Source organism: Phoca vitulina, unplaced genomic scaffold, assembly GCF_004348235.1.
Source record: "Phoca vitulina isolate PV1807 unplaced genomic scaffold, GSC_HSeal_1.0 scaffold41, whole genome shotgun sequence".
In the NCBI taxonomy this organism is placed as follows: Eukaryota; Metazoa; Chordata; class Mammalia; order Carnivora; family Phocidae; genus Phoca; species Phoca vitulina.
In genome coordinates this window covers 607,994-635,540 of record NW_022589744.1, presented here as the reverse complement: position 1 = coordinate 635,540, position 27,547 = coordinate 607,994, and the positions used below count along the sequence as shown (strand labels likewise).

General features: G+C 54.0%; 1 protein-coding gene across 9 annotated transcripts in view; it reads right to left on the bottom strand.

The window, feature by feature from the left end:
• Nucleotides 1-27,547, bottom strand: part of MAPT (microtubule associated protein tau) — a 94,468-nt gene that overhangs the window by 4,804 nt on the left and 62,117 nt on the right. For 5 of the 9 annotated variants that reach the window (XM_032429424.1, XM_032429418.1, XM_032429421.1 and 2 more), the window contains 5 exons: nucleotides 21,987-22,042; nucleotides 17,988-18,120; nucleotides 14,343-14,608; nucleotides 4,319-4,411; nucleotides 775-856 (listed from right to left, as the gene is read on the bottom strand). In XM_032429424.1, coding sequence (XP_032285315.1) covers nucleotides 775-856; nucleotides 4,319-4,411; nucleotides 14,343-14,608; nucleotides 17,988-18,120; nucleotides 21,987-22,042 — 630 coding nt within the window. Of the gene's footprint in view, nucleotides 1-774; nucleotides 857-4,318; nucleotides 4,412-14,342; nucleotides 14,609-17,987; nucleotides 18,121-19,174; nucleotides 19,373-21,986; nucleotides 22,043-24,706; nucleotides 25,802-27,547 lie in introns of all 9 variants that reach the window. The other 4 variants (XM_032429426.1, XM_032429422.1, XM_032429425.1 and 1 more) reach the window with 2 other exon arrangements.

Sequence of the window (27,547 nt, the reverse complement as noted above, 5' to 3'; positions counted from 1 at the left end):
CTTCTCTCCCCACGGGAACACTTCAAGTAAAGGTTCTGCTCTGAAATCGGGCTTAAGGCAGAAGCCCCTGCTCTGGACTCCCAGGCAGGAGTTAAGATTCTAGACCAGCGCTGGACAATACGGAAGCCACCAGCCACGTGTAGCTACTTAAATTTTAATTAATAAAAAAAATTAGTTCATTTCGTCAACTGCACTAGCCACATTTCCAGTGTTCAACAGCCACACGTGGTTGGTGGCTACCATACTGGACAGAGCAGGTCGAGAATATTCCCATCACCGCAGAGAGAAATCTACAGATAGCTCTGGTTTCTACACGGTGTGGGACGGGGAGGAGAAAGGTAAGCACGGCAGAGCGCCAACAGTATTTTCTGTTAAAACAAAGTCACAGCAGGAGCACGGCAATGGCTGGTGAAGTGTCCCCCCCACCCCCATGTCAGCTGGGGACCAAACCGGAACAATCCACAAGCCAGCCTCCAGGAGCCAGATCAGGCCCTCCCCCAGCTCCAGAGGCCCTACGTGCACCCGCTCGGAGAACCACGACTTAGGGTTTAGGCCCAGCATCTGCCCTCCGTCCTCGCTTTGCCTTGGCCAGCATGGCGCCCGGCTCAGAAGCGAGACAGGGCAGCCACCCCTCCAGGGGCCCAGCAAGTCCCACCTCCAACGCTCCCCTCATCAGCCCGTCCCCTGCATCCTTCCCAGCCACTTCAGGAGAAGCCCCCCGCCACCCCCGGCCGGTCCCGCCCTCCCCCGCTTCCCGCCTTCTGCAAGGGCTACCTGGCTTATGATGGATGTTGCCTAATGAGCCACACTTGGAGGTCACCTTGCTCAGGTCCACTGGTTTGTACACTATTTGCACCTGGAGGTGAGAGAGGATGAGCGAGAGACAAAGAATAAAACAGGATGATTTCACTGTGGCCGGAACACCATGAAAAGCAGCTGTGTCAGTCAGATCAGGCCCTGCTGGGGACAGTGCTTCCTGTCGCCCCAAGGAACACACCCTCGCCATGGTGGGAAAATGTACTGTTGGACTTCGGCCAACCCCGCCCCGCAGGGAATCGGGTCTTCACACAATAACTGTGGGACTGGAGTGCCCTCCATCCCTCAGGGGAAAACAGGGAGACTCTGTCATGGGGCAGGGCCCACACTGCTGGTTTCGGTCCCTCTTCCCTGACATGACACGGACATCACATTCAGTGGGGACAAAGCAAGAAGGGATCAGCACGGTCCATTTGTGCCACATTTAGAAAATCTTGTTGGAAAAGCAAGGAAGCTAGGTCTGCTGGTCGCTGGGCCTCAGAGAGGAGCGGGCGGAGCAGGGTTGATGGGTGGGCTTTCTCCCAGGACAGCCTCCCACAAACCCTAGCACTACAGTGAGCACGGTGACAGCAAGCGGGACCCAGAGCCGTTAGGTAACTCGGCGGGAAGAGCCAGCCAGCACCTGGACACACAGTGTCCTGGACATTTCGGTTCTGTAGCCCAGGGAGCAAAGCGACAGGAACTGGGTAGGCAGCACAGAGGAACCCGCTGGGACACACACAGGTAGGGGAGACCTCAGGGCTCCTCAGAACCAGCTGAGGGCCCAGCATATGGCTTGGCCACACCGCCCACCTTCCGGAGGGGGCGACGGCCCCTGAGCAGCCCACCAATCCCAGCCCAAGACCCAGCTCCCTGGAGGGGGCACACCCACAGGCTCCACCACCGCCCCCCCCCTCCGGCCACATAGCCATGGCTGGGAGAGGGTCCCTGGATGGTCACTGATGGACACTTCCCAGAGCCTCCAGCAGCCACCCGTGTGAGGCCACCTGTGGGTACAAGAGGCCAGTCACCGTGGAGTGGGGAGTTGGCTCCCACTCTCTGCCCCCGGACTGACCCAGGAGAGAGATGGCCTGGAGCCAGAGAGCCAGAAAAAGGGGGACATCTACTCCTGTCTAAATCATCTGGAACAATTCCAAATTAATGAAAATCGTGCTGGCATTTGCCATTTATTGATGGAGAGTTGAGGCCGACAGGTACCCACGGGCTGTGGGGGGGGGTGTGCAGTGAGGCGAGGGGTGTGCCTCTCGGCGCCCCGCGCAGCCCGCGCCTGTGAGGGTGAGCAGGTGGGGAAGGAACGATTCAGAGGGAGTCCAGCCTGGGAGACGGCGCGTGCTGCGCAGGGCGCCGAGAGGCGGGGAAGGGGCTAGGGGGCTCCTCCTGGCATGAGGGAGAAGTAAATGCTGTGAGCCAGCCTTCCTTCTTTCCCCTCAGCCCGGATGAGGGAACAGGGAGTGAAGGGGAAGGCGTGGAGAAGGAGGAACCGGGACTGGCGGAGGGAAAAGGATTGCTTGAGGGTAGGAGCCAGGGCAGGGGAGGTGAGGCGGACTGGAGGCTGGGGAGAGGAGGCCAGGCCCAGAGTCAGCCAGGAGGTGGGGAGGATCCCGAGATGGACAAGGAGCACGGCCTGCCTGCTGGGCAGTCACCACCGGCTCGGGAAGAGAGAGCAGCCAGCCAGATGCTGGGGCCCAGGCCAGCGGTCTAGCACCCCCAGAACACCTGGAGCTGCTTGGAGCCCCCCAGCCACCTTCCACCAGGAGAAGCGCTTTCTGTGAAGGCTCCTATTGCAAAGGACCATGCTCAGGGCCAGCCTGAGAAATCCTGGGGCTCCCAGGTCATATAGGCTGGCTGTAGATGGGCAGAGAGCGCAGGCCAGACGGGGTGTGTGTGTGTGTGTGTGTGTGTGTGCGCGCGCGTGCGTGCACGCGCCCCCGAGGAAGTCCCCTGATGCCCTGGGCATTGCCAGCAGCCATGGGAAGCTACTGTCTCCCCAAAACTCACGCCCGGAGGAGCGGTCTGCCGGCTGCGGCCCCCTGGACCCCACAGCTTAGGCCTGCCCCGCACGTCCGCCACCAGTGACTAGACCGGCGTCAGCAGAGAGCACGTGGCCTTCCTCCTCCGCCAGAGCCCGTGACACCAGAGCACCAGGAGTCAAAGCTGACACAGCCACCCGCACTCCACCTGGAGCCCGGGGGGCGTGGCTGGTCCCCACACCTTCTCTTGGCTTCTGGGAGCAGTGGGACGGGACAGCGGGGACCGGGGACACAGAGGGGACACGGAGCAGACACCGGTGGGGAAGCGTTACCGAAGCGCATGCAGCAGCGGTGGGAAAGCACACGCTAGTCCCGGGGACAAGCGGCGGGATCCAGGTGCTCAGCAGCACATTGCAAGAATAAACCTGGGCGGGGGGGCTGGACGCAGGGGTGCGGGCCCGGGCTGGGCACGTTCTGGAGGGAGAGCCTGCCCAGGGCTACCACCTTCCCCCTGGCACCACCAGCCGGGAGTGAGATCCCTGCTCTCAGAAACCGTCCCCCCACGGGGGTGGGGGGAGGGGACCTCAAAGGGGCTCGGCCCTCTCCCTGCGGTGTGTTTAAAGGTGGGCTGCCAGCCAACTGAGAGGCGGGGGAGGGGGCCGGGGTGAAGGGGCACCCCACCTCCAGACGCCCCCACTGTGAGTGGCCACGGAGCGGCCGGAGGGTAACAGCAGAGTTGACCGAGTGCGTGGGTAAGAAGTGAGGATGCCAGCCCCAAATCTCAGGCCCTCACCCACTGGGAACACCAGGAGTCCCCAGGACATTTGGAGGAAGCCAAATCTAAAAGGGTGCAAAGCCGCGTTTCTCTGTCAACCCCCGACCGCTGTAGGCAGGGTCCCCTGGTGCACTGTTTGGGGCTCTTTTGCACCTGATCTGCCAGCGGCGGGGACTGGTTTTACACCCGAGCCCGGGCTTAGGGATCTGCTCATCCCTTGCAAACGCAGGGGACAAACATGGGCAGAGACTGGACTTCTCCTGCCCTGAAGTAGGTCAGGAAGACGTTGTGTCTGCTTGTCAGCCCAGGTGGGCCAGCTGTCCATGGGGCTGTCAAAGTGAACCTGCCCCGGTGACAGGGAAGGAGGTGACAGAGCCCAGTCCCCAGCACTGCCACCTTCAGCCCAACCTCACGCAGGCTGTGGGGCTTCCAGGAGCCCGTGGTGGGCGGTGGGTGGCACCGACCAGGGCTATTATGCGGTGAGGACCTGGCCTCCAGGTCTGGGACAGAGAGGGGCTCGGTCATCTTCCCTTTACTGCCCCTGCAGCCTGCACGGGCCAGGGAACCCACGGATGCTGGGGCAGCCCTCCTAGAAGAGTGGGCACGGCTGCAGGGAGCCTGGGCTACGGGTAGGGGGGCCACAGACAGACCCCGAACCGGAGAATGGTTTATTCTCTGCAATGTCTCGCCAGTGTCCACACCCATGCTGCTGCTTACAAACCGCAGTACGGCGCAGGGAAAGTGTGAGCGTACTCACACTGCCGCCTCCTGGCACGTGTTTGATATTATCCTTTGAGCCACACTTGGACTGGACGTTGCTAAGATCCAGCTTCTTATTAATTATCTGCACCTTTGATAGCCAGAAAAAAGGATGAGTGACATACTGCACCCAGCTCCATCTGCTCTGTACTAACATACTACCCTGTCTGGCTTCCGGGTGGGGAGAGGAGGCCCCAGGCTGAGGGCAGGGGGTCTGAGTCACACCTTCCCTGGGAGCTGCCCCAGGAAGGCATTCCAGAACTGTGGGTGACGGGCTCCACTTTACAGTGCTGGGCTTAGAAAGCACATCCACCGGGAGGCGATTCGCATCACCGAGGCCCCCCGGAGCACGTCGGAGGCCTATAAGCCACAGCTGAGTGTCCACCAGGCTGGGATGGAGTGAGATGTGCTCAATTATGTAACTGAATGAATAAATCAAAGAAATACAAAGTCCCATCTGTGTCCTCATTCACACACCTACCAGGCCCGCCGGAACATTCACGAGAGCTTTCTGTGGCTGCCCTCAAGCCTGGGAGGCACTGGAATCACCTGCAGATTTTTTGTTTTTAAATCTCAGACCCCACCCGGACCTAGAATTAGAATCTCAGTCTCTGTGCTTCTGGAAGGCTCCCCTGGTTGCTTCGTTCGGATGCTCGCCTAGGTTTGCGAATCGCTCACCTCTCGGGGAGGACGCAGATGGCTCTACAGAGAAAGATGAATCCAGACCTCCCTCCACGTGAGATATCCCTGTTTTAGCGGTGACTGATTTCTACTCAATTTGTCTAAAAACTGAAATACACAGACAACCATGGCAGAGAGAAGGAGAGTCTGGTCTGCCTGAGCAGTGATAACATCTTTATCCCCGGGGTCTCTCCCCGCAGGAGCTCCCTGCTTGGAAACAGTGTTCCTGTTCCTCACTGAGAACAGCCACCAGCTGGAGAGCTGGAGTTCCCCAGTAAGAACCAGCACTGCTCTCTGAAATTCGGGAAACGGCACCAACCCCTCCGTTGTGGCCTCTGTGAACGGCAGGCGGGGGCCCCTGCTCTGGAGACTCGGGATCCGTGAGGGTAGCTGTGGTTGCTGGAGTCCCAGAGCCCTGGCCTGGCTCGTGGCGGGGAGAAGGGTCCCAAACTCTGACCCCAGAGCCAGAGCCAGCCCTCAAGGGGGCCGCAGGTTCTCCGCAAAACGAGGAAACGAGGACATGATGGCAAAATCTGTCCATCCCACTTTCCCGTGTTAGAACGGCCTTTCCTTTATTAAATTATTAGTTATTAAATTACATTGGTAGCAGATCATGTTTATCATTTTTAGATGTCCTTAGCCTGACAAAATAAAGACAGAGTAATCTTCTCTTGGACCCCACCCCATTTTTTCCCCTAATCTCACTGGTCTGGATCAAAACACTGGGTAAGCACACACCTGCCCCACCTTTTTCATTCTCTTCTCTGTTCCTTTAAAATAAAAAGCTATGTATTTTTTTTCTCGTTAGAAAAGTAACATAACATTATGATTTTGAAAAATATGTTTAAAAAAGCAAAAAAACAAAAGTTTTCCCACCACCCTAACACAACAATCACTTTTTGTTCTGTTCCCTTGAAGTCACAGATCTATAAATAAAACTACCATCACGTACATATAAAGGGTAGTAATTACTTACATACACTTCTATATCTTGCTTTATCAAGTACCATCACCTTCAAAGCATTTGTCTTATCTACAGTCACGAAAAGCACTATTTTAAATAGTATGTCATATTCCATTTTGTGACATCTGTGTGATCAGATACTTATTTTAAATAACAGAAACAGTCTCACCACGAACATCTTTTTGCAAGTTCTTTCCATATTATAGATTATTTTCACAGCAGAGTCCCAGAAGTAGAATTTCTGGGTCAAAGTTATAAATATTCTAAAAATTCTCAATACGACTCTCCAAGTGGCTTTCTAAAAGGGTCGGATTAATTTACCCTGTGAGCACCATCGAGAAAGTCCGTTTTGCCACATGGCTGCCAACGTCGGGCATTTTAAAGACTTGGTTTGCTTTCTTTGACTAAAATAAATGGGACTGCATTGTTGGCTTATTCTGCATTTTTTTTTATTATTATTATTACGAAGTTGCCCCTTTGCCCCCTTTTTGCTGGTAGATTTATTTTTTTCTACGAATGTTTATATCTTTATAGACTCAGATTCTTCCTTTGTCATTTCTCTGGTATTTATTTATCTATTTATTTATTTATTTTTAAGAGAGGGAGAGAGAGAGTCTGAAGCAGGCTCCATGCCCAATGTGGAGCCCAAGGCGGGGCTCGATCTCATGACCCTGAGACCATGACCTGAGCCGAAATCAAGAGTCGGATGCTTAACTGACAGAGCCCCCCAGGCGCCCCTCTTCTCTGGTTTTTAAACGTAAAAACCACTCCTCATTTAGAGGTTGGGTAAATATCTAATTCCACATCATCTTCCTCACCTGCCATGCCCGTAACTTCGTGATGAGGAGGCCATCTGAGGTCCTGAGAGGTTCAGCGACCTTCTCACATCAGGACATAACTACAGGCTCCCCACGTGACAACAGAGCTCTGCCCCAGCTGCCCTCAAGGACACTCTCTCGGTGGACGCGGAAATTCTCTTCTGGTGGCGAGGAGATGCAGTGGCCATGTCTCAGCCCAGGCTGGAGTGGGAGCAACAAGTGGGACGGGCTCTCTCACCCTGCTTCTCAAAGACTCGCTGCTGCCCCTCGGCACAATGTCTCTGAATTAGTTCATGCCATCCTCAGATTTTAAGGAGTCAGACCTGAACTCCTTCTGTGGGGATCATGTTTTACTCATCCCTTTCCACTGGTTAAGTCCCAGAAGCTGACTTGCCTGCTTTCACAAAGACACTGCGGCAGTCTAGATTAGAAAACACACACACGCAAACACACGAAATATTAACGCAACAAAATTAAAAGGATAATGGTCAAAGAGGGAGAGGTCATCAGGACTGACAATGAGACTGCACATTACACTGAACTCCGAGCTTCCTGGAAGCCAACGCAAAACGGGAAACATGAGGAGCTACATGACTCTCTTTATCTGACAAAGAAAACTTACCAGTTTTTCAAGGAAGATAACCTGGTTTTCTCAACTAACCCTTTTAAGAACTTCACCAAATGAATTTGGCGACATTAGGCAACAACAAGATCTGCAATATACGTAGACTTTTTTTTATGTGGCTTTTTCTTGTTCCAATCCCACACAAAAGGCAACGAGTTTTTTTGTGGGATTTGGCAGAGGCATAAGGATATTTACAAAGCAGACCTGAATTACTGTTAGTCGTCAGATAAAGTCAACACCCTTTACAGAGTGTTAGATTTACATAAGGGAGATGAAAGGGTTGGCATTGAAACTGGAATCCAGAAACTTAACTTCTCGGCTAGAGTAACATGTAGGATGTTGAGCCTTAGCTCTGAGCAGACACTGAAAATCCTCACCAAAGGAAAGAACAATGTTTTTGGAGCTCCGAATTTTGATCCAGGGGACTCACAGTCAAGGGAGAAATTCCTGCGGTCAGGGTTTGATCCAGGAGGAAAGGCTGGGGTGGCGCGGGGCTGAGGACAGCTCCACTTTGGTTTTGTCTATTTCCTTGAGGACCTGAAGCTGTCCCAAAGGCTCCCCGGGCCTTGATCTGATTCGGTGTGGGCTCAGGGTCTCAAGGTACTCCAGATGGCCCAGTCCTCCCCCCAGGAGCTCCCAGGCTGGCCCAGCATCCACCGGCCGTCCCTGGCAAAGCCTGTCTGCAGCATGGCCTGGTGCTTGCTGGGCCCAGCTTGGCTCCACTAGAGTCGACATACCTGGTGCATCTTTAAAATGACGGTATTTACACAAGATTGTTCAGAGATACAGATGCTGTGCACAGGGAGAGGTGCCCAGAGGGCCTGGGAGTTACAGGGCTGTCCCAGGGAAGGGTCCCAACCTGGTTCTGCCGGGTCTGGCACCTCAGGTCAGGTTCGGCTGAGTCCCTGGCCCTGATCCAGGAGAGGCAGACTATACCAGGTACAAGCTGACTTAACTTATTCCACGTAAATGTTCTGTGTGCTTTTTACAACGAGAACTGGGACTCTGTCACTAAATACGAATTTTAAAAATACAGTCTTCAGTGCTCCAGCGTGGAGACAGGCAGCATTCTGTTGCCATCTAGTGGCCACCTGGAATATTGCAGCCCCAGGCTCCGGAGGATGGGCGGGGGAGGGGTGGGGGGATCCTTTGGCTCTTGGTTGGTTTCTGTCCTGCCTGGGGCCCTCGCATCGCACGACTGGTCTGGACATCCTCAGAGCCACAGGCACCACCCCAGTTCTGACCAGGCGGCCTTGGCCCCAAGTGAGCTCCATCTCTCTCCAACTCTGGATGGTCCCTGGGACCCCTGTTCTTCCCTCTGTGCTCTGCACTGAGCACAAAGAGGGATACTGAGGGCTCTCAGTGGGGTTGCATTAACCTCACGGAGCCCTCACCCGCCCTGCCTTTCAACTCTGATCTTCCCAAGCTCAGTCCCCACAACGCAGGGACCATGCGGCCTGAGGGTCCCTGTGGGCAATGCCCTCCACCACCCTCCTCCTTCTCCATTCTCTCCTGTCCTGTCAGGGCAAAGGCCCTGCTGGTTCACCACTGACCCGGCGGGGACCTCCCTCCATCGCTGGCAACTCCCCTGGGCTCTGGTGTAAACGAACACAACTCCAGCCTAAACCCTAAACCCTAAACTGGCCGCCCCAGCTGATGCCAGTTCTAGCTTAATTTTGCTTTTGCTTTGAACGTTTCCAGGGTGCGGTTTCCCTCTGTCCTCTTTCAGCCTGTGAAGCTAGCACTCTGTGCAGGGGACTGTCCTTTCAGAGACCAGATGATGGTCCCCAAAAGGGTCTGTCCTGTCTTCTCTGACTTGTGGGTGACACTTCGCATTGTGGGTGACAGTCGGTAACACAGGTGACTGTGTGGGGGGGACCTTCAGTGTGGGGGACCCTGCCCTGGTGAGGGCGGCTCTCTGCTGCATCTCCTTCCCTGGCCAACCTGTCCTCTTGCCCCCTTTTCTCTAGGCCTCGGGGGCAGGAACTCTCCGCACAGAGCTTGGCGCTCAGAGGGGACCCAGGACTGTCGGAGGAATGAACAAAGGACGGGAGGAAGGAACCAGCTTTCGGTGCTATTCTCTGTCCTATTGTACTGGTTGTGTTTTCGAATTTATTTCTGCTCTTACCTTTGCATCTGCATTCTTATTTTTTGCATTCTTTTTTCCCTCCAGAAAAACATAATTGCTCTGCTGCAGCCATTTAATTTTTTTAAATAACAAAAGCATTTAAAATGATGAATTCCTTCGAAGTACAATTTAGGGGAAGCTCCACATGACATATGGTGTTTGTTACCAATGCACGCGGAAAAGGCATTCTTCACTTCCAAACTGAAGAGTACGTGACACAGGACAATTTTTTAATTCCCAAGTACTTGTGGTAATGTAGGTGATATGTACACAATCAGGTTCTGGGGCAGGACACTGAGGTAATAGACAAGTGCAATGTTTCCCTGTATTTATAGGTCTTTTTTTTTTTTACAGACTATATGGATTATTGGCATAGCATCTGATAAATCCTCCGTCATACAGTTTAATTCCTGGTGTTTAAAAATTTCCCTTCTCGGGCACCTGGGTGGCTCAGTCGTTAAGCGTCTGCCTTCGGCTCAGGTCATGATCCCAGGTTCCTGGGATCGAGCCCCACATCGGGCTCCCTGCTCGGCAGGATGCCTGCTTCTCCCTCTCCCACTCCCCCTGCTTGTGTTCCTGCTCTCGCTGTCTCTCTCTCTCTGTCAAATAAATAAATAAAATCTAAAAAAAAAAAAATTTCCCTTCTCAATTACTTGGACTTTCTATGTCCTTCTATTTTTCTTTTTTGCTTTACTATCATCTACTGTAACACTTCCAGTTACAACGTATTCCTATCCATGTTTTTCTGATTAGAAATGTTTTCACTGTAGAAAATTTGGGAGGAAAGGGAAAAACACACAATCTCTGAGTCATTATTGGCATTTTGTCATAGTTTCATTTTCTCTGCAAACTTTTTATATCAACAGTAGGCAAAACCTGAATATTCCTACACTATTATTTTTTTTACATTTTTTCTATTTATTTGAGAGAGAGAGAGAGAGAACATGAGTAGGGGGAGGGGCAGAAGGAGAAGCAGATTCCTCGCCGAGCAAGGAGCCCGATGTGGGACTCGATCCCAGGACGCTGGGATCATGACCTAAGCCGAAGACAGATGCTTAACAGACTTAGCCACCCAGACGCTCCCCTACACTATTATTTTTAACTTCATAGTATAACATTTATAAATGTTTATATTTATAAAAATTTTTAAGATATTTTTAGTGGCTACATAATATTTTATAGTATGGCATCACCATTAATTACCTCTCTATTGTCAGGCCTTTAAATTGTTTTGCTTTGCAATTCTAAATAAAGCTCAATGCACACTTCTGTGCTTAAAGTTTTTTCTGAGTTGGATTTTCTTCCTTTCCCCAATTTTAGAGTACAAAACACTTCTCTTGTTCTGTGTGAGGGGACCCAAAGATCTCGAGGTGACCTTCAGCTGAGTTGAGAGGAAGGAGACAAGAGACCCTTTGACAGATCACTGGTTTGGCAGAATGAAGTTGTGAAAACTATGGACATTCCTTCATTATGTCCAAAGGGACTGTATTGATTTGCAGCTGCTGTGGGATGAAAGGATGTCAATTTCATGTCACTTACACCTGCAGTGGGTAGTTTATTTTTTTAAATGTGTTTGTAATGCTGGTTCTTCTTGTATGAACACCTCCCCACCCAAGAATAGGGCTGGGACAAAGTCAGAGCCGGGCTGCAGGACACAGGGGCTGGGCCTGGGCTGGGAATAAGCTGACTGAGGAGGAGGCAGGTGCATGGGATCTGAGAACGGACAGGGTCAAGCCTGAAAGAGGAAAATCAGTCCTCAGATCCAGGGTGCACAGGAGACCCTACTGGGGTCGAGGCCAGAGTCAGCAGGTGAGAATCTGGGTCTCAGCGGGGACTGCACATTGAGAACACCTTGGGAGGCTCCCTGGAAGATTCTAATGGGCCTGGGGAAGGTTCTGGCACTAGGATTTTTAAAAGAATCTCCCCCCCCCCCCCCCCCCAGGTGATTCTCTTGCCGTCAGGTAGGAGAGCCGCTGTCCCCCGGAACAGGCATACGTGTCCACATGCTGGCCTGCCTTGCTTTCTCCCCCAACCTTTGGTGGATTCAGCTGGTTCTGGCCAAGTGGCCAAGTGACTATCTGCATTTTCCTTTAAAAATAATTCCGTTCTGGAATCTTCAAGCAATACCTGCTCATAGTAGCACATCATGAAAACAAAGTACAAAGCAGAACACAGATGTTTTACACTTTTTTCCCGGCCACTGATTTACATTGATCCTCTGTGTCTTCAGTCTCTGTAGGTTTTTCAAACTGGACACTCTTGCTTCTCCTTCTTCAGTGGGACCTGCTATTCAAGGGGTCGTGGTATTCTTCAGACTCACAGCGCCGTCCCTTTTGCAGCTGAGATAAGCACCGACTGAGCACTTACAGTCTGTCGGGCCCTACGGGAGGCCATGGGGCCCCAGCAGTCTCAAGGAGGCCTCAGGAAGCCTTTAGTCCAGGCATTCTGAAGGCCTTCTCCACGGATCCCACGTGCCTTCTTTCCTGTTTCTTGGCTCTTCTTTTTCCCTGGAGATTAGTGTTCCTCTTTGTTATGGCTGAGGTTTCCGACAATTTTCTAGGTTTTCCATGGGATTTAAGGGAAACTTACTCCTCCCTTGGCCGCTTCCCTGCCTCTTCTCATACATAGTCTCAAATAAAGTCGCCCTCTCCCCTTTAATCCTTCAGTAAATGAGGACATAGCTCCACAACCAGCATGGTAAGGTCATGGGAGCGGGGGGAGTGGGCCACTCGGAGCCTCAGGTCACTGGCCCCCATCCACCGGACTCCTGCTCCCCCACAGACAGGGCAGCCCTGGGTGTGAGGGGCAGGTCCTGGCCCCAGAAGGGTCCTCAGTGGGAAATGTTCAGCCCCGGCACTGGGGTCTCTGGAGAACTGCTGGATGGGCCAGGTGTGCCCACACTTTCCGAGCTAACCTCGGAGGAACTCAGGGCGGCCGGGGGGTGCGGCCGGGGCCAGAAGGAAGAGGTGGGTGTTTGCCGGTATGTGACAGCCCACAGGCTGGGGATGCTGATGGGGAGTGTGCCTCTTGCAGTCATGACTTGTCCTGAGACACTGGTCACAGTCCCACAACCGTCTTGTAGGTGTAGAGCTGGCTTGGTGGGGTTTTGTTTGCCTTTTTTCCACACGAGGGGCAAATGGTCCCGCTATGCTATGAAAACAGGGCACACACGGGACGCTCACGGCGCTGAGGGAGGTGTGCGGACGCCGGGGGGAACATCCCACCACCTTGGCAACCCTCTGCCCACAAAGCTCTGCAGAGGGGTCAACTTTCAGCCAACACCCCAGCGGCCCCAGAGCCCCTTCTGGAAGGACACAGGATCTTTACAAGGAGCAGCCAGGCAAACACCACAGAAAAATAAACAAGGGCCCAGAGCCAACCCTGTGGACCACAGACCAGTGGCCGTGAGCCCCAGGGCTCTACCCTGGGAGGCACCCAGACCTCCCAACTGGGCAGGACTCTTCAGGCCCCAAGGATGGGAAAGGCCAGGGGGAGGCCCTGAGGCTCCGCGGGGAGCAAAGCACAGAGTTTCGGTTAAGGCACCAACGTGGACAGAAAGCCCTGAGACGCCCTCCCTTCATGGAGACCCAGGCTCCTGCCAAGAGTGACATCAATAGTGCCAAGGTCCCCCGCTGTGGGCGGAGACGAGTGGTTCTGACTGATTAAAGGGAAATGCTGGCTCTGGGTGCTGTAACATCCTCCCAGCACAGCAGGAGGTTCACGGCCCCCCAAACGGCCCAAGCTGGGGAGGCCCAACACATCTGTGCCCCTAACAACAGAGCCTTGGTCCTCTGTACTCCATACAAGCCACCTCTTCTCCCTTCTCCACCCCACCCCCTGGTACTGGGGGGGTAGGCTGTTAGGGGCTGCACTGTGTCCCCCAAAATTCATATGCTGATGTATTAACTCCCTGTGCCTCGGAATGGGACCATATTTGGAGATAGGGTCTTTCAAGAATTGGGCCTCCATCCAGTATAACAGGTGTCCTTCTAGGAAGGAGAGACTGGGACAGAGAGGCACCCAGAGAAAAGACCACAATAGGACACAAGAAGGCCGCCATCTACACGCCAAGCAGAGGGACCTCAAAAAAAACAGCCCTGCTGATACCTTGATCTTGGACTTCTGGCCTCCAGAACAGTGAGGAAACACATTTCTGTTATATAAGCTGCCCGGTCTGTGGTCTTTTGTATGTCAGCCTTGGGAAACTCATACAACGGGGGACAGGGGACGAGAGGAGGAGGAGGGGGTCCAGGTCAGTCCCCACCTCCCACCACTTCAGGCCTTTGGAAGCTCACATTTCTCCACCTTTAGGAAACCCAAAGATCTCATGAGCGCCCACTTGCCCCAAAGAACCAGTTGTTCAGAAGGGTACCCCAAATTCCCCCAGAACTGAGGATTTTAGAGTAACCTAACATAGAGGTTAGGTTTGGTGTCCAACGAACGCCAGAGACACTCACCTACAGATTGGTCGTTTCTAAACACAAGACAGGTTGGGGAACCCCTGCGGGTGCCCCCAGGTCATACAGCCAACCTCATAATCTCAGGGACTGCCTGTTCAGCAGGGGCTCAAACAGGGAAGGAAAGAACCAGTACTTTCTCTCCCCTGAGCAGGGCACTCACCGCGTGGTAGTGACCCCAACACAGAACTGAACCAGAGCTGCCTTTCCTTGAAGAGATCCGGGAGGGACCAGGGTGAGAGGGGAGGCGTGGGGGCAGGGTCACTCTCCCACCTCTGCCTCAGGGGTGGGGGGACCCACACTCCTTCTCCTGGCGTCCTGGGGCCAGTCCCCGCCCGTGCGCCCTTACCTTCCCGCCTCCTGGCTGGTGCTTCAGGTTTTCGGTGGAGCCGATCTTGGATCTGACATTCTTCAGGTCTGGCATGGGGACGGGGGCGGTCTGCAGGCGGCTCTTGGCTGAAGACGGCGACTTGGGTGGGGTGCGGACCACCGCCACCTTCTTGGGCTCCCGAGTGGGCGGAGTTGGCAGTGACGGGGTGCGGGAGCGGCTGCCAGGAGTGCCCGGGGAGCCAGGGCTGCTGTAGCCACTGCGATCCCCAGATTTCCCAGATTCACCTGCAGAGACAGGAGGCAGTGAGGCCAGTGCTTGGGGTGGGTGGGAGCCAGAAAAGGTCCCAGGGGCTGCCTGTCCCGAAGGCCCACTCCCAGACGCAGGGCTGGTGAGGCAGGCGGGAACCAGGTCGGAGGCTCCGCTAAACCAGCAGGAGGCTGCCCTTGACCTCATTTCTAGAGACATGTCTTTTCTTCCAGGCCTGGTCACGTAGGGACAGAGACTCCCTGTTTCCCAGGGAGGAAACAGAGCGGTCACCAAGGACCACCTGGTACCCTTTCTCGAGGGGACAACTCTGCCCCACGGCCCCAGGGTCAAGAGACTAGGTCCAGCTAGCTGTGTGGTCTCAGACAAGTCACCTTCCCTCTCAGAGCTTACGGGCCTCAACTGGAACGTGGGAATAACGACAGTGCCCGCAGGGAGGGAGGCCAGGCACGGATGCGCATGGATGTGCTCTGAAAGACTCTAGTGCCATCCTATGTGGTTTTTCCCTGAATAAGGGTGACACGGTGACAGGACCAGGGGCCACCCTTGTCTGGATCTATTAGACCCTTTACTCACTGGGTGAATTTTAAGCTCTTCAGGAAGTTCCAGGCCCCTTTCCCCGCAGGCCCCTGCACAGCCTCCCCAACCTCTCTGTGGCATGTGGGCTCCAGAACGGGATGCCTGCTCTGTGTGCACCCGTCCCTAGCTCTCCAGATGAGCCATGCCCCCTTGTGCCGCCCTGTCCTGTGCTCTCCAAGAACTCCCTTCCCCCTACGCCGATGTATGGCTGTCCGAGCACCTTTCCCAACTGCCAGGAAGGCTGCTGGGGCTGCTCTTTCCCCAACGGACTCAGTCCTGGCTCCCCAGCCTGCTTCCGTCCTGCACTTCCCAGACCCCCGCACACTCCAGTTACTATTCCATGAGCCCCATGAAGCAGTGTTTCTCCAAGTGTGGCCCAGGGACCCCTGCGTCAGCATCTCCAGAGCCTTGGGTCAGGCGTGGGACCTGTAAGATGCAGATTCCCGGGCCCGTCCAGACCTGGAATGACAGAACCCCCTGGGCTGGGGCCTGTCCTGCTGGTTCCTCCCAAGTTCCCTGGGGATTCTTGAGCACACCTGAGTCTCAGAGCCATGGGGCTGGATGCTGTGCCTGGGTGAGGGCCCGGCTCCCCTCGGCTCTGAGGGTGACTGAGCTCTATTGGTACCTCCAAGCTTCCCAGATACCCTGGTCCCTGCCCCAGGAACCATCTATACCAAACCAGGACCTGCAGGCCCCACCCTGGAGAAGGTGGCTCTTGCCTGGAAGCCCTGGGCAGCAGTGAAAAAGCGACTTCTCTAGTCAAGAGGCAGAAGAAGCCCCGCCATTTTTAGAGTTTGAATTTCCATGTCTGTTGGACGTTCCTAAGGTCGTCAAGCTCTGGGGCAACAGAACAAACGAAGCTTTTCTGCTTTTTCCACATCGGGAAGCAACAGATGGGGCCTCCGCGCCAGGCTCAGCCCCCCGTCCCCCTGCTTCTGCCTCCAGGCACACAGGCTGACCACTGGACTTGGGGGTGGCTACAAGTCCTTTCTGCGCCACTTAATTGCAGACTGACCTTGGGCAAGCCATTCAACCTCCTAAGCCTGTGTCCTCATCTGGAAAGTGGGGAGAGCGGCCACAGCCCATGGGGCTGATTTAAAGGCTGGATGTAGCACCAGGGCAAGTGTCCGGTGCAGGGGTGAGTGCTCACAGGGTGTGCGTTTAATAAATGTCAGCGGGAATTTCACACCTCCACCTTGGGCCGAGCCTCCAGCACCCACAAACAGCTGGAGACTCATGCTTCCTGCCCCCAGAGTCTCGGCTGAGGTTCATGAGAACACGCGGGAATCGAAAGGTCCATCAGACAGATGCATCTGCATGAGCCACAGAAAGAGGAGCAGGAATTCGAACGGTTCTGCGTTCAGGTTCAATGTGTGAAACCCACACCTCAGAAGCAGGTCGTCTCTGCTCTCAAACCTAGGCCAACAAACAGCCACACACGCACAGCGAGTGCCCCGCTGGGCGAAGCAGCCCCCGAATTACCTCGCTCGGATTTTGCCCCCGCAGGGGGTGGTTTTCTCTGCACTTGCTTGGTAGCTTAAAAAGAAAAATCCACAGAAAGCCTCATTATAATCAAGCTTAAACGGGGCCTCCGTGAGTCTTCATGCTGCAGGCACCAGCCAGGCCACAGGGCAGAGGTGAGCTGGGCAGGTAGTGTGTTCAGGGAGCAGGGGTCCCCACTGGCAGGACACAGGTCAAGGCGGCCCACCCCCGAGGTCTGTCCACCCGCAAGCTGCCACCCAAACGCAGGGAAGATCCAAAGAGAAAGGCGCATTCTCGTTCCCAGCCATGTGAGTTGTGTGAGTCAACTGGCTTAATGCCAAGTGAAGAAAAGCAGGATCAAAATCATGTACAAAATCCAATCACAATTCTGTGAATTACCCTTATGTCATATGAATTATAGACAGGAAGAAACCATCCAGTGGGCATTCGTGAGCAGAACATCCTTGCAGGCACCACCCCAGGGCAAAGGAGGCAAACATCACCGCAAAAACATGCAGACAAAGGGCTCTGAGCTGCCACCCCAGGGTCAGCGCACAGCAGAGAGACCCCTGAACCAGTCCGGGCTTCTCGAGGCCTGTACAAGATCCACGGGGCCCTGAGCACCACCCCAAAGCCAAGGCAGGCCAGATGGCCCCGGAGTTGTGCAGAAGCCAAACCTGGTCGCCCAGGACAGGGCCCCTGGGGCGGGGGTGGGGGTGGGAGAGAGGAGCTCAGCCTGGCTGTCTCCCATCCCCAAAGAGGGCAACTATTCTTTATAGCACCACTGGGAGCAGATTCGCTCCACGGAAGCCTGCCTGGTACTCAGAACTAACTGGGCTTTACTCACACGAGCGCTGGGATATAGGCGTGGCATGCAGGTGCTCAGCCGAGCCGCTCAGGGCCCGCCAAAGGGCCCACTCCAACAAGTTCAGCTGAGCGGGGGCCACACCTGGTGTGAGGTCACCCCATCCCAGCTGCTGCTCTCTTTGCAGAGGCACAGAGCCGCCACGCGGGGGCCCCGAGGCTTGGGGTCAGAGAAACTCAGAGCATCCCCTTTCCTGCCACTTAGTCACGTGGCTGCATGCTCTTCATGCTTGAAGTGAGCTGCTCAGACTTCTACCTGCACATTCTTAGGGTCTTGATTTCGTCATCGCTCAAAAGTGGGGATTCAATATCTCGGAAAATTGTCAAAAATGAGCGCTCAGGTGTTTAGTGAGCTGCAGGTGTCCATGTGTTCGTCAGCTACGGCAGTGATTAACTGCCAGGGGCCCTCAAAGATGAGGACTGCCCCTACTGACAGCCGCCCCTGACCTGGATTCCAGAGAACGTTCTTCTTACCGGTGCCCGGCGGGGTCTTTGGGGAGGGCGTGGTTTTCGCTGGAATCCTGGTGGCATTGGCCTGGCCTTTCTGGCCTGGAGGGGCCGCTCCCCGGGGTGTGGCGATCTTCGTTCCGGTTCTACCATCCGCCCCCTGTCAACCGAAGCACGGTACAGTGGTTTTTACGACCGGGAAAGGTGACTCTCACCTAGAATCCATGCCAGCCCCACTCAACCTCCTTAACTCAAAACGAGGCTAAGATTGGGGTGACCCTTTGCCTGGTAGACGCAACAAGCGTCTTCCACGATCTCAAGGGTTTGCCGGCCGCACAAACCCATAGCTCCACCCAATCGCCAAGCTCCCCGACCACCGTGGGCTCCTGGAGGAGCTGTTTACGTGAGTTCTCAGCATGAGTTGTGCTGTTGTGTTTTATCAAAAGGTAACAGAGCTTAGAGTGACGATCAGGCTCATCATCCGCCCAGGGCCGATCGATGGGCAGGACATTCCTGTGTGGACAGCCATTTCCCGACTCTCCACAGGGATTCACCTGACTGCTGGTAGTTGGTTTCACCAGAGGCTCCCAGGGACACTGATGAACCTGACCGCGGGTGCTAACAGAGCTAGGTCATTCTTCTGTTCTCTCCCAAACAATCCTTAGGCTTCGGTGACTCCTGAGAGGGCTAAGAGCCCTTGGCGGGGTGAACACCAGCACCAATTAGCAAGCTGGCCAACAGCTGGGAGCTGGTGTGCAAGCCGTCTGCTGACTGGGGGCAGTTATTGGGTTTGACCTTGACACATAACACAAACTCAAAAAGAAACTGACATTCACCAAAGATCATAGGATGGTTCAAGGGGAGTGGGGGGGAGGGTGCCCTTGCGGGACTGGCTCTGGGCGTGGTGCTGCATCTAACCCACAAGGGGGCGATCTGGAAGCACTCCCAGTTAGGGCGGTGATTTTCAAACCAGGAAACCAGGGCCCCCTTGGGTGCTGTAAGGGACAAACAAACAACGAACGGGGGCGGGGGGGGGCGGCGCTGAGAAAAACAGTGCCACGCCCCCCTTGTCCCAGTTCAACCAGAATTTTCACTGTTCTACGTGGTGCTTCTAGGTAAGAGTTTCTCTGAAGGAAGGTCTTTGTGGCTAAAAACAGCATCCATTTGAAAACCGTACTAGAGTAGCCTGATCTTTTCAAAGGTGGTTTCCTTACCTTGACTTTCATTTCCTTTGCTCCAGAACTGCCAGTTCGGGGTGTGACAGAAGAGACGTGTTTAGGAGAGGAAGATGACTCTGGGCACACGGCAGGGCTGGAGGGTTTGATCAAAGGGTCTGAGCTACCAGGAGTGGGGCGTTTGGGGCTAAGGCAAGGCCTAGTTTTCAGGGTTTTAGCAGAGGAAGGTGTGGATGTCTTAAACATAAACATAAATAAAATCAAAATAAAAGTCAGCACATGGGGGAGGGGAACAAACTGAAAAAGGAGAGTAACTAAAAATAAACAAGGCAGGCAATGGTTTAAAGCAGTGATCTCCAGACTGTCTGGATTGTGTACCCTTATCCGTCCTTCTTATCCCCTAAGGACCGAAAGTGGCCACACACTCTAACGTCCTTGTAGTTATCAGTTAAATACATATACTATGATGCCAACATATGATGTACATTATAAAACTTATGTTTGATAGAACTGTTAAAAGAGAGGAGGAAAAAAATGGATAGAAGTTCTAGAATGTTCTTTAGCCCATTGGATCTTCTTGTGCTGCACCCCTGCCACTTTGGAGACCCCCGGTTTAAAGGTGTTTCACGCCCAAAGAGTTCATGGAGATCGCCAAAGCACGACTCTTAAGATGTTTTTCAAGAAAACATCCCCAGTGTGTCATGGGTCATCCCCAATGTGTCATGCGTCATCCCCAATGTGTCATGGGTCAGCAGGGCCCCACTTTCCGCTAAATTCCAGGTGAGGAGCTCATGCTGGCCTGCTAACCCTAGGCCTTCTTCCGCCACATTTAGAGTATCACACTTGCTAGCATCAGGATTATGCCTATCCCAAGTCTTAAAGATTCTGCCGTACACCTCAGGTTACATGTGCACACGCGTGTGCACGTGCCACACATACACACACACTTTCTGATTAAAGTCTCAAGCAAAACTAACTTTCACACTGTCTGGTAAATCCTAATCTGGTCAATGTTCACTCTTGAACACATTCTACCTAAGGAAAGAGTCTGGGTGAGTTAACCCAACAAGAGGCCATGGGGCCGGACAACCTCACAGACGGAGCTGCCCCTTCGAGGAGAGGGAAACTGATGGACAGTGGTTAGCACCCATGGTTTGTCCTAACTGGCTCTGGGGGACTTTGACCAGGAAGCACGGCCCTGGGGGAGGAGGTGAGCTGGGAAGAGGAGGAGGAGGAGGGGTCACACCTTCAGGCATAAAACAGAGAGGCCTAGTCCAGAGATGTTTCCAAGAGGGAGTCAGAGCTACCAAACAAGGACCTGGGCTTTGTTTCCTCGTTGCCCTCGGATCCCCCACCAAAATGGCAGAGGCCCTGTGTGCGGCCAGCCTTGGCGAGGAGGAGGGCCCAAGGGGTGGGGCAAGGTGTGAGGGGACAGACACAGGCTGAGGTCCTGAAACTGGTGATAAGAAAAGTTGGGGGTGGGTACTCCTCCTTCCCCCGCTGCACAAGGCCCCCTTCTGCCGGCGGCACTCCCTACCTGGCCCAGGTTCGTGCAAGATCCAACCCCTCCCTGTCCAGGGCAGGGATGTTGTTCCCATGTGTGCAAATGAATGTATGAATGGAATGCATGCATGCACGAGGCTGGGATTCCCCTGACGTGCATCCCGACTGGCTAGCAGCTCTTGCTACGGCTTCGCGCCTCTAGGGCAGAGCCCCCCAAGTCCCCGCAGGACCCTCAGCTCCTCACCAGGGTTGTGATGGCAAACCCTGACCCCCTAGAAGGGAGGCACAGCGCATGCTACCCATCTCCTAGAGCTACCCTCTGCCTCTGAGGACCCCACCAGGGCTCTGGGACGGGTGAAGACCCAGATATTTCAGGCAGGATTTATACTGGAAATTTTAGGTGCCTTTACAAAAAACAGGTCTTCATCTAGGGCCTCAGTGGGATTTTCCTGGGGAAACTCTACTGTGCATTTACGGGGGAATTTTCCAGGATGGAAAGTCATTAAGGGGGGAAACTACAGCTGACAGGAAGCACTGAGAAAACCAGCATGGTTCTGGATGCACTTTCGGTGGGAGCGGGTGCTTCATTCACTGCTCCTCAGGTTGGTTTTTGAAGTCTGACTAAAGTTTGAGTCGAACTGGCACCTTGGCAAGATTTCAAGATGGCGTCTACTGCACAGCTTACATCCCACCGTACATCAGCCCCACTCAGAGCTCTGCAGCAACCAACCCACCTGCCTAGAGTTCTCAGAACACGCATCATCTCTCCATGCTTCTGGGCTTTGCTGTGCTGTTCCTACTCCTCAGAATGCTGTTCCCATCCCTGCCTCAGCAACTCTCCTTTATATTTCCTTCCCCATCTGCCTCATAGATCCCCTCTTCTAGGGCTTATCCAGAACCCTCCACCTTAGGTTAGAGGTCACTTCCTTGATCAATGCTCCCTCGGCCACCTGAATAAACGGTATTTTCTCTACACCTTAAGTATGTGTGTGTACATATACGCTTACTGAGCCTGGATCTGCAGTGTAAGATGTGCAAAATTCAAACTTTATTGCAGAAAATTCAAGTGTATCTTTGTTTGCTATGAACACCTCATTTCAACTATGCTAACGGAATTGCAGTTAGGAGCATGAATTCATTCACCTGCTGACCGCCCTTCCCTGGCATAAGCATCGAAGTGGATAAATGCTGGAATTTTAACTGTTTGCATAAAAATACAAAGCACTTTTTAAATATCAATCATCCTTCAGTGGCAGACGTTCCCCACATGTTACATAAAGAAATCCAGATAAGCATGGCTTCTTGATAAACTTGACATCGGCAGAGGTTTGCAGTTTTGTCAGCTTACCTTGGCTTTTTTGTCCTCGGGTCCAGTCCCATCTTTGCCTTTACTGACCATGCGAGCTGATAAGATATAAAATGAGAATGTATGTTACATCCGATTGCAGAGCTCCTGGAAAGAGCTGGATACGGTTGCGCTGATTTCTTGGGATCCGTACAATGTGTTCTGTTCAGCTGGGCTGGGTGGAAATCCAGTGGATTTTCTTTCCCCTTGAATCTGTCTCTCATTGTTAGTATCAACACAGCACACTGGGGTCATTGCTTGGTGCACCCTGACAAGAGGGGGCAGCAGGCTGGCTGAGGGTGGGGACATGCAGAGGGGGCGCGGTGATAACTCTTCCAGGCACACGTGGGCGACAGGGGCGATCAGGGAAGGTAGACAGTGCAGACCCCATCTCTCATAGGCTCCTTCCCTGTCTCTGCCAGGGTCAGCCTCTCCCAGTGGGGACCGACCCCACTCCAAGGAAGGGCATTTGGAGGCCCTCGGGCCATAGACGGGGCAGCTCAGCTATGCTCCGACCCCCTGCGGGACCCCCGGACTCATGCTGTCACCCAGAGCTTGCCCCTTGCTAATGGGGGCTATGGTCGCCAGCCCCAGCTGCCCTGCCCTCTGACAAGCCCGCTCCACCCCTGACCCTGCCGGGAAGGTCTTCTCACCACCTATGGGCCCTCCCAAGGGGACTAATCCTTGCCGTTTTCCCAAATTAGTTACAGACTAGTTACCATCAAACATTTTACAGGTGTCTCGAGTTTAGGACTAAACCGCAGGCGGCTTTTGTGTGTAGAAAGCCACGCCCCCTGGTGAAACCACGTGTCTACCAGCATCCTCTCTAACTCATCCCTCCCTTTTGTTGACATTCTTTGCTGAAAATCGATGATAGATTTTCGTCCTTGGTTTCAATATCGTATTCCCCCTGCTGAAAAGTCAGTGGGGCCTCCTGGAGCTTCCCACTGGCTGCCGGAGACTGGATTTCTAGAGTGGCCCGGATTGACGATCCAGCCCAGAGACCGTCACACATTACTGTGCAGGAGACGGGCTGATAAAACAGATTCCTGGGCCCACGCGAGACTCGGTAAGCTCAAGGTGGGGCCTACGAATATGCATTTTAATAAGAGCCCCAGGTGGAACTGATTCATGCTTTTGCCCAAATCAACCTGATATCACCATCCATGTCACAACAGAAGCATCTGCTAGATCCACATTTCCCAAATTGGGTACTACTGCACAAGTCCTCTTCCAGGAGATGTTAGCAGGTCAGATCAAGTAAATTTGGGAAATCCGTACTCTGTGTCTTTCTCAGAGGGTCATAATGTGCAGTAGAATATTAAAGGCTCTGACAAGTCCTGCTGCAACAAACCTTGCTTAACTTTGCTTCACCTGTTTTTTCCAAACTTATTGGATCACGGAGCTCCTTTTCCCCTGGACACATCTATCAATAGCCAGTATTCAATAAAACACCGTTTCAGGAAACACTATTATAATTTGCCAAGTCACACTTATTTGTCCCCTACTATTTTGGAATTTAGGATATATTAAAACAGGATAATATAGGAATTTTGGGGGGGTCTTAAATTTTAATACAAGTTCCTTTATGTACAACATTTCAAAGTTCTCTTGACAAGTAAAATCTAATAAAATCTAACAGATGTTTGCAATTGACAGCTCAAGTAATGGATTTCTGAGCCCTGTGAATAATTCCAACACACTAGATATCCTAAATGTATGAATGCACCCAACTAGTAACCATGAGGTCTCCACTGGCCTCCTCGTCTTCCTGACAGAGACGCCAACACAGGGGAACCTCCCCTATCACCTCTCCGGCTCCCGAAGGGCTGCTGTGCTGGAAGCAGGCTGGGGCTGAGGCCCCTGCAACCTCAGCACAGGGGTTCCCAGGCTGCCCCAAGGGAGGAAGAGAAGATTCAGACAGGAACATTTTGTTTGTGCTCATTGTCTCCCCTGCCACAAGGCAGGGCGGGTAGGGGTGGGGCTGTTGGGCCAAAGGCTCAGCTTGGGCTCTGGGCTACCCCCAAATGCTCGTGTATGTGTCACCTGCTACATGTGATGTGTTGTCCACTGACAAGAGCAGCAGAAGACAGGCTCATGCCCTCTGCATCTCTGGGCTCGGAGGGCACACTTCGGAACCTTCTAGAAGGTACTGTGCTGAACAGGGAAGAGCATGACTTTCAGAGCAGACCCACCTGGATTCTGAACGCGGCTCTGTCACTTACTACTTGGTGAACTTCAGCGAGTTATGTTACCTCTCTGAGCCTACTTCCTCATGTGCAAAGTGGGGCTAATTATGCCCTCTTGGAAGTGTTGGGAGGGTTCTAGACAATGAATTTAGGGCACATAATCAGCCCTCCACAGTGGACCAGCTGTTACTTGCTCTGCGGAGGGTGGCACACCAGCCACCTGTGGGCTGATGGACCGTTGTGGGTCATTCGGGGGGCCAGAGAAGTGGACAGGGTGGAAAGCACTGGGTGGGCTGGAGGTCACATGCAGCATGGCGGGCAAGCGTGAGAGGAGTGCGTGCTACCAAAGCCCGAGGGGCAGGAGGCGGCTGCGGGAGGGCGAGCGGCTGTGCCCGGGGGGCGGGTTTAGTGACCCTCCCTAGGAACCTCGGAAGCAGCGGGAGTCAAGGAGGGGCCAGAAGCTCAGTGGCAGTGCCCGCAGCCTGGATGCCACACGAGGTCGCCGGGAAGGAGCCAAGAGCTCAAGACACAGACCTTTGAGTTGAGGGACCCGGCTGACAGGCTTCCCTGGCAGAACAGCGGCAGGCTGCTTTTCAGAAGGTTCTGGAAGGTCAGTCTTTTTTGTGTCCTCTCCCTCAGAAGGGCCCTGGGACTCTCGCTCCTCTCCAGGGGGCCCTGGGAGGGCAGCCCCTTCCAAATCCAGCTCTGAATGTCCCTGTTCCTTCTGCACGTTGGCTTTGATTTCCACGTGGAAGGTGAACTCGGGGGGCATGTCCTGCCCTTCCACTGAGGGCCCTGAGCTGGGCCCGTGGGGCTGTGAGGCCTCGATCTCTGTGGAGACGTTGGAGAGGAAATTGACAGGGAGGCGGATGGCACCCTCAGCTGGGAAACCGGGGAAGCCGGTGGTTCCTCTGGAAACTGTTGCGGGGGGTGGCCCGCCTCGGGTGGGAGAGCTCTGGGAGGGAGGGGAGTCCTGGGGCAAGGACTCGTCCACATCGCGGTCTTCGTCGACTTCCTTGCTCCCCCGCCTCTCTTTGCCACGGTCCCCCTTCAGAGGTGGCCAATCCTGGCGCAGGTCTCCCAAAAGCTGGTGCTCCAGTGGCTCCAAGCCATGGCGACTGCCCTCTGTGTCCTCAGGTTCTGTCCCCGCAGGCTGGCGTGTGGCCTCCCTGGGGCCGTCAGCCTCGATGGGAGCCCCCGGCGTGTAGGACCCATGCTGGCCTGTCAGACCCAGGGTGCCCGGGTCGGTGGCCTCACCTCGATGGTGCCCTGGCTCCCCGAGTAGGCTCTCCTGGACAGCCTTGACACTCCCAGGCTCCATCTGGAGACTTCCAGGGGAGGTGGGCTTTGGAAAGGCCAGACCCCCCTTGACCCCATCCCCTGGTTTTGGACCCCACTGCTGGTGGGGCTCCTGAGGGCCTCCTGTTGGAGAAGGTGGTTCGCAGATGGGGTGACGCTGGGAATGGCAGGAGACCACCAGTGCGGCGGCCTCTGGCCGTTTCTCCCCCAGAGGCAGCACAGAGACCCCAGAAGCTTCTCTGCCGTGTTCAGGCTGATCCTGAGGGCTAAGCCCGTTGACCGGGGGCCTCTCAGGTACCTCCCTCTGCTGGCCTGGAATGCTCAACTCCTCTGGGTTTGAAGAGGCAGAGGTGGCAAAAGGTTGGCAAGGACGCGATAATTGTTTAAGAGAGAGAACGCACTCTTGAAATAAGAAAAGGACATTTAAACAGCACCACAAGCCCAACTAACAAAGAAAAAGGAGTGTGTGCTCTGAGCTCATCCTTGTTGCTTTCCGTTGCTCAGAATGAAAGCTCTGTTGGTCTACCTAACACCGACTCACTGGGTGACGCTGGGTGGGCAGGCATCTCGCCTCTCTGGGCCTCAGTTTCCTCAACTGTAAAACGGGTGCTCAGACCTGTTGACCTCCAAGGCCCCGTGCAGCGCCAGCGTTATTCCTCTGCCTCTCACGGGCTCTGGGTGGGCTCAGAGCATGTCAGCACCTCCAGGGCTGCCAACCCCGCTCTGGGGCTGCCTTGTGCTGAATCTGCTAGGCTACAGAAGCTTCTTCTTCTCTCCAGGGACACTGAGCTTCCTGAAGATTCTGGCCTCTAGTTAGGACCTGGCTTGGGTGCAGTGAGGATACCATTTTCTCTCCCTCTCTCTTTGTTTCCCCTTTCTGCAAAATGAAACCAGCAGGTGCCCATAAACCAACCCCGCCTTACGATTTGGAAAATGCCTAAATTCATCACCACCAGGGCTCGAGTCTTTACTAACAGACCTGCCACAAGGTTCCTATAAACAGAAGCGCGATTCAGATTTATCTGGGTCATGGATCACGGATGGGCCTTTTGCATAAGGCCAGGCAGCCACTGTGGCGGGAAAGGACTCTGCGTGGCAAAGACATCGCCTGCCAACGAGACCACTGTTTTCAGCCCATCCCACAACTAGCAGTTGGTGGAGGGCACGCTTCATTCTTTCTGCCTCATTCGTGCGGCGTTCACGTGAGCCCTCCTTAAAGCACCTGGCCGTGTATTAAGGACAGGAGAGTCACGCTCTCTGGTACTCCTAACCAACACCCTTTGGGTTTTTTTTTAATTCCCAACCTTCACACCTCGCATCTAGTCCCTGCAGAACAACCCACACAACTCCACCCTAGGACCCCAAAGATTCAGGGTACTGGAGGAGCTGAGGGGAAGGAGGTGGGAAATGCACGTGTGCACACAGTCATGTGGCCGTGGACATACCTCTCACGTGACCACCCTCTCTCCCCACCCAGGCGGAGTCTGTGCAGACGCCGGCAGGCTCACTACCAAGAAGCCAGTCACAGCTCACCTCCACCCCCACGATTATGCCAGGGCCTCGAGCTCACCATCTCCCTCATTTCGTGTTCCTAGCATCAGTCACAGTGCCTGCCCCCCAGCGATGATCAATAAAGGAATCTTGCATGGGTGAACTGGTATCAGGAAGATATGTTCTTTTCTGCTTTCTGCAGGGTCTACGGGCACCTTACTGGGGCCAACAGCCCGAACAAGAGACAATCTGAGCAGTTGCCTCAACACCATGACACCTCATCAACCAACCAGCTTGACAGACCAGAGGCCGCGTGCGGTAGGTGCTAGTCTTTACACCTCCTTGACAGGCCAGGTCTCCCTGCCTTCTGGAAAAAGCTTTCCTCCCAGAGCTTCCTAGAAATTGCTCGTGGTCAGGATGTGACCATACTGATATACTGTAAGACCGTAAATGACCCTCATGAAAAGAGAGACAAAGGCCCCAAACATAAATAGTAAACACACCTTAAAAAGTCACCAATATTTGATTGTACAGTGTGTGCGTGTTTGACTGAACCTAACATCATGCATGTACTTCTGCAGGAAG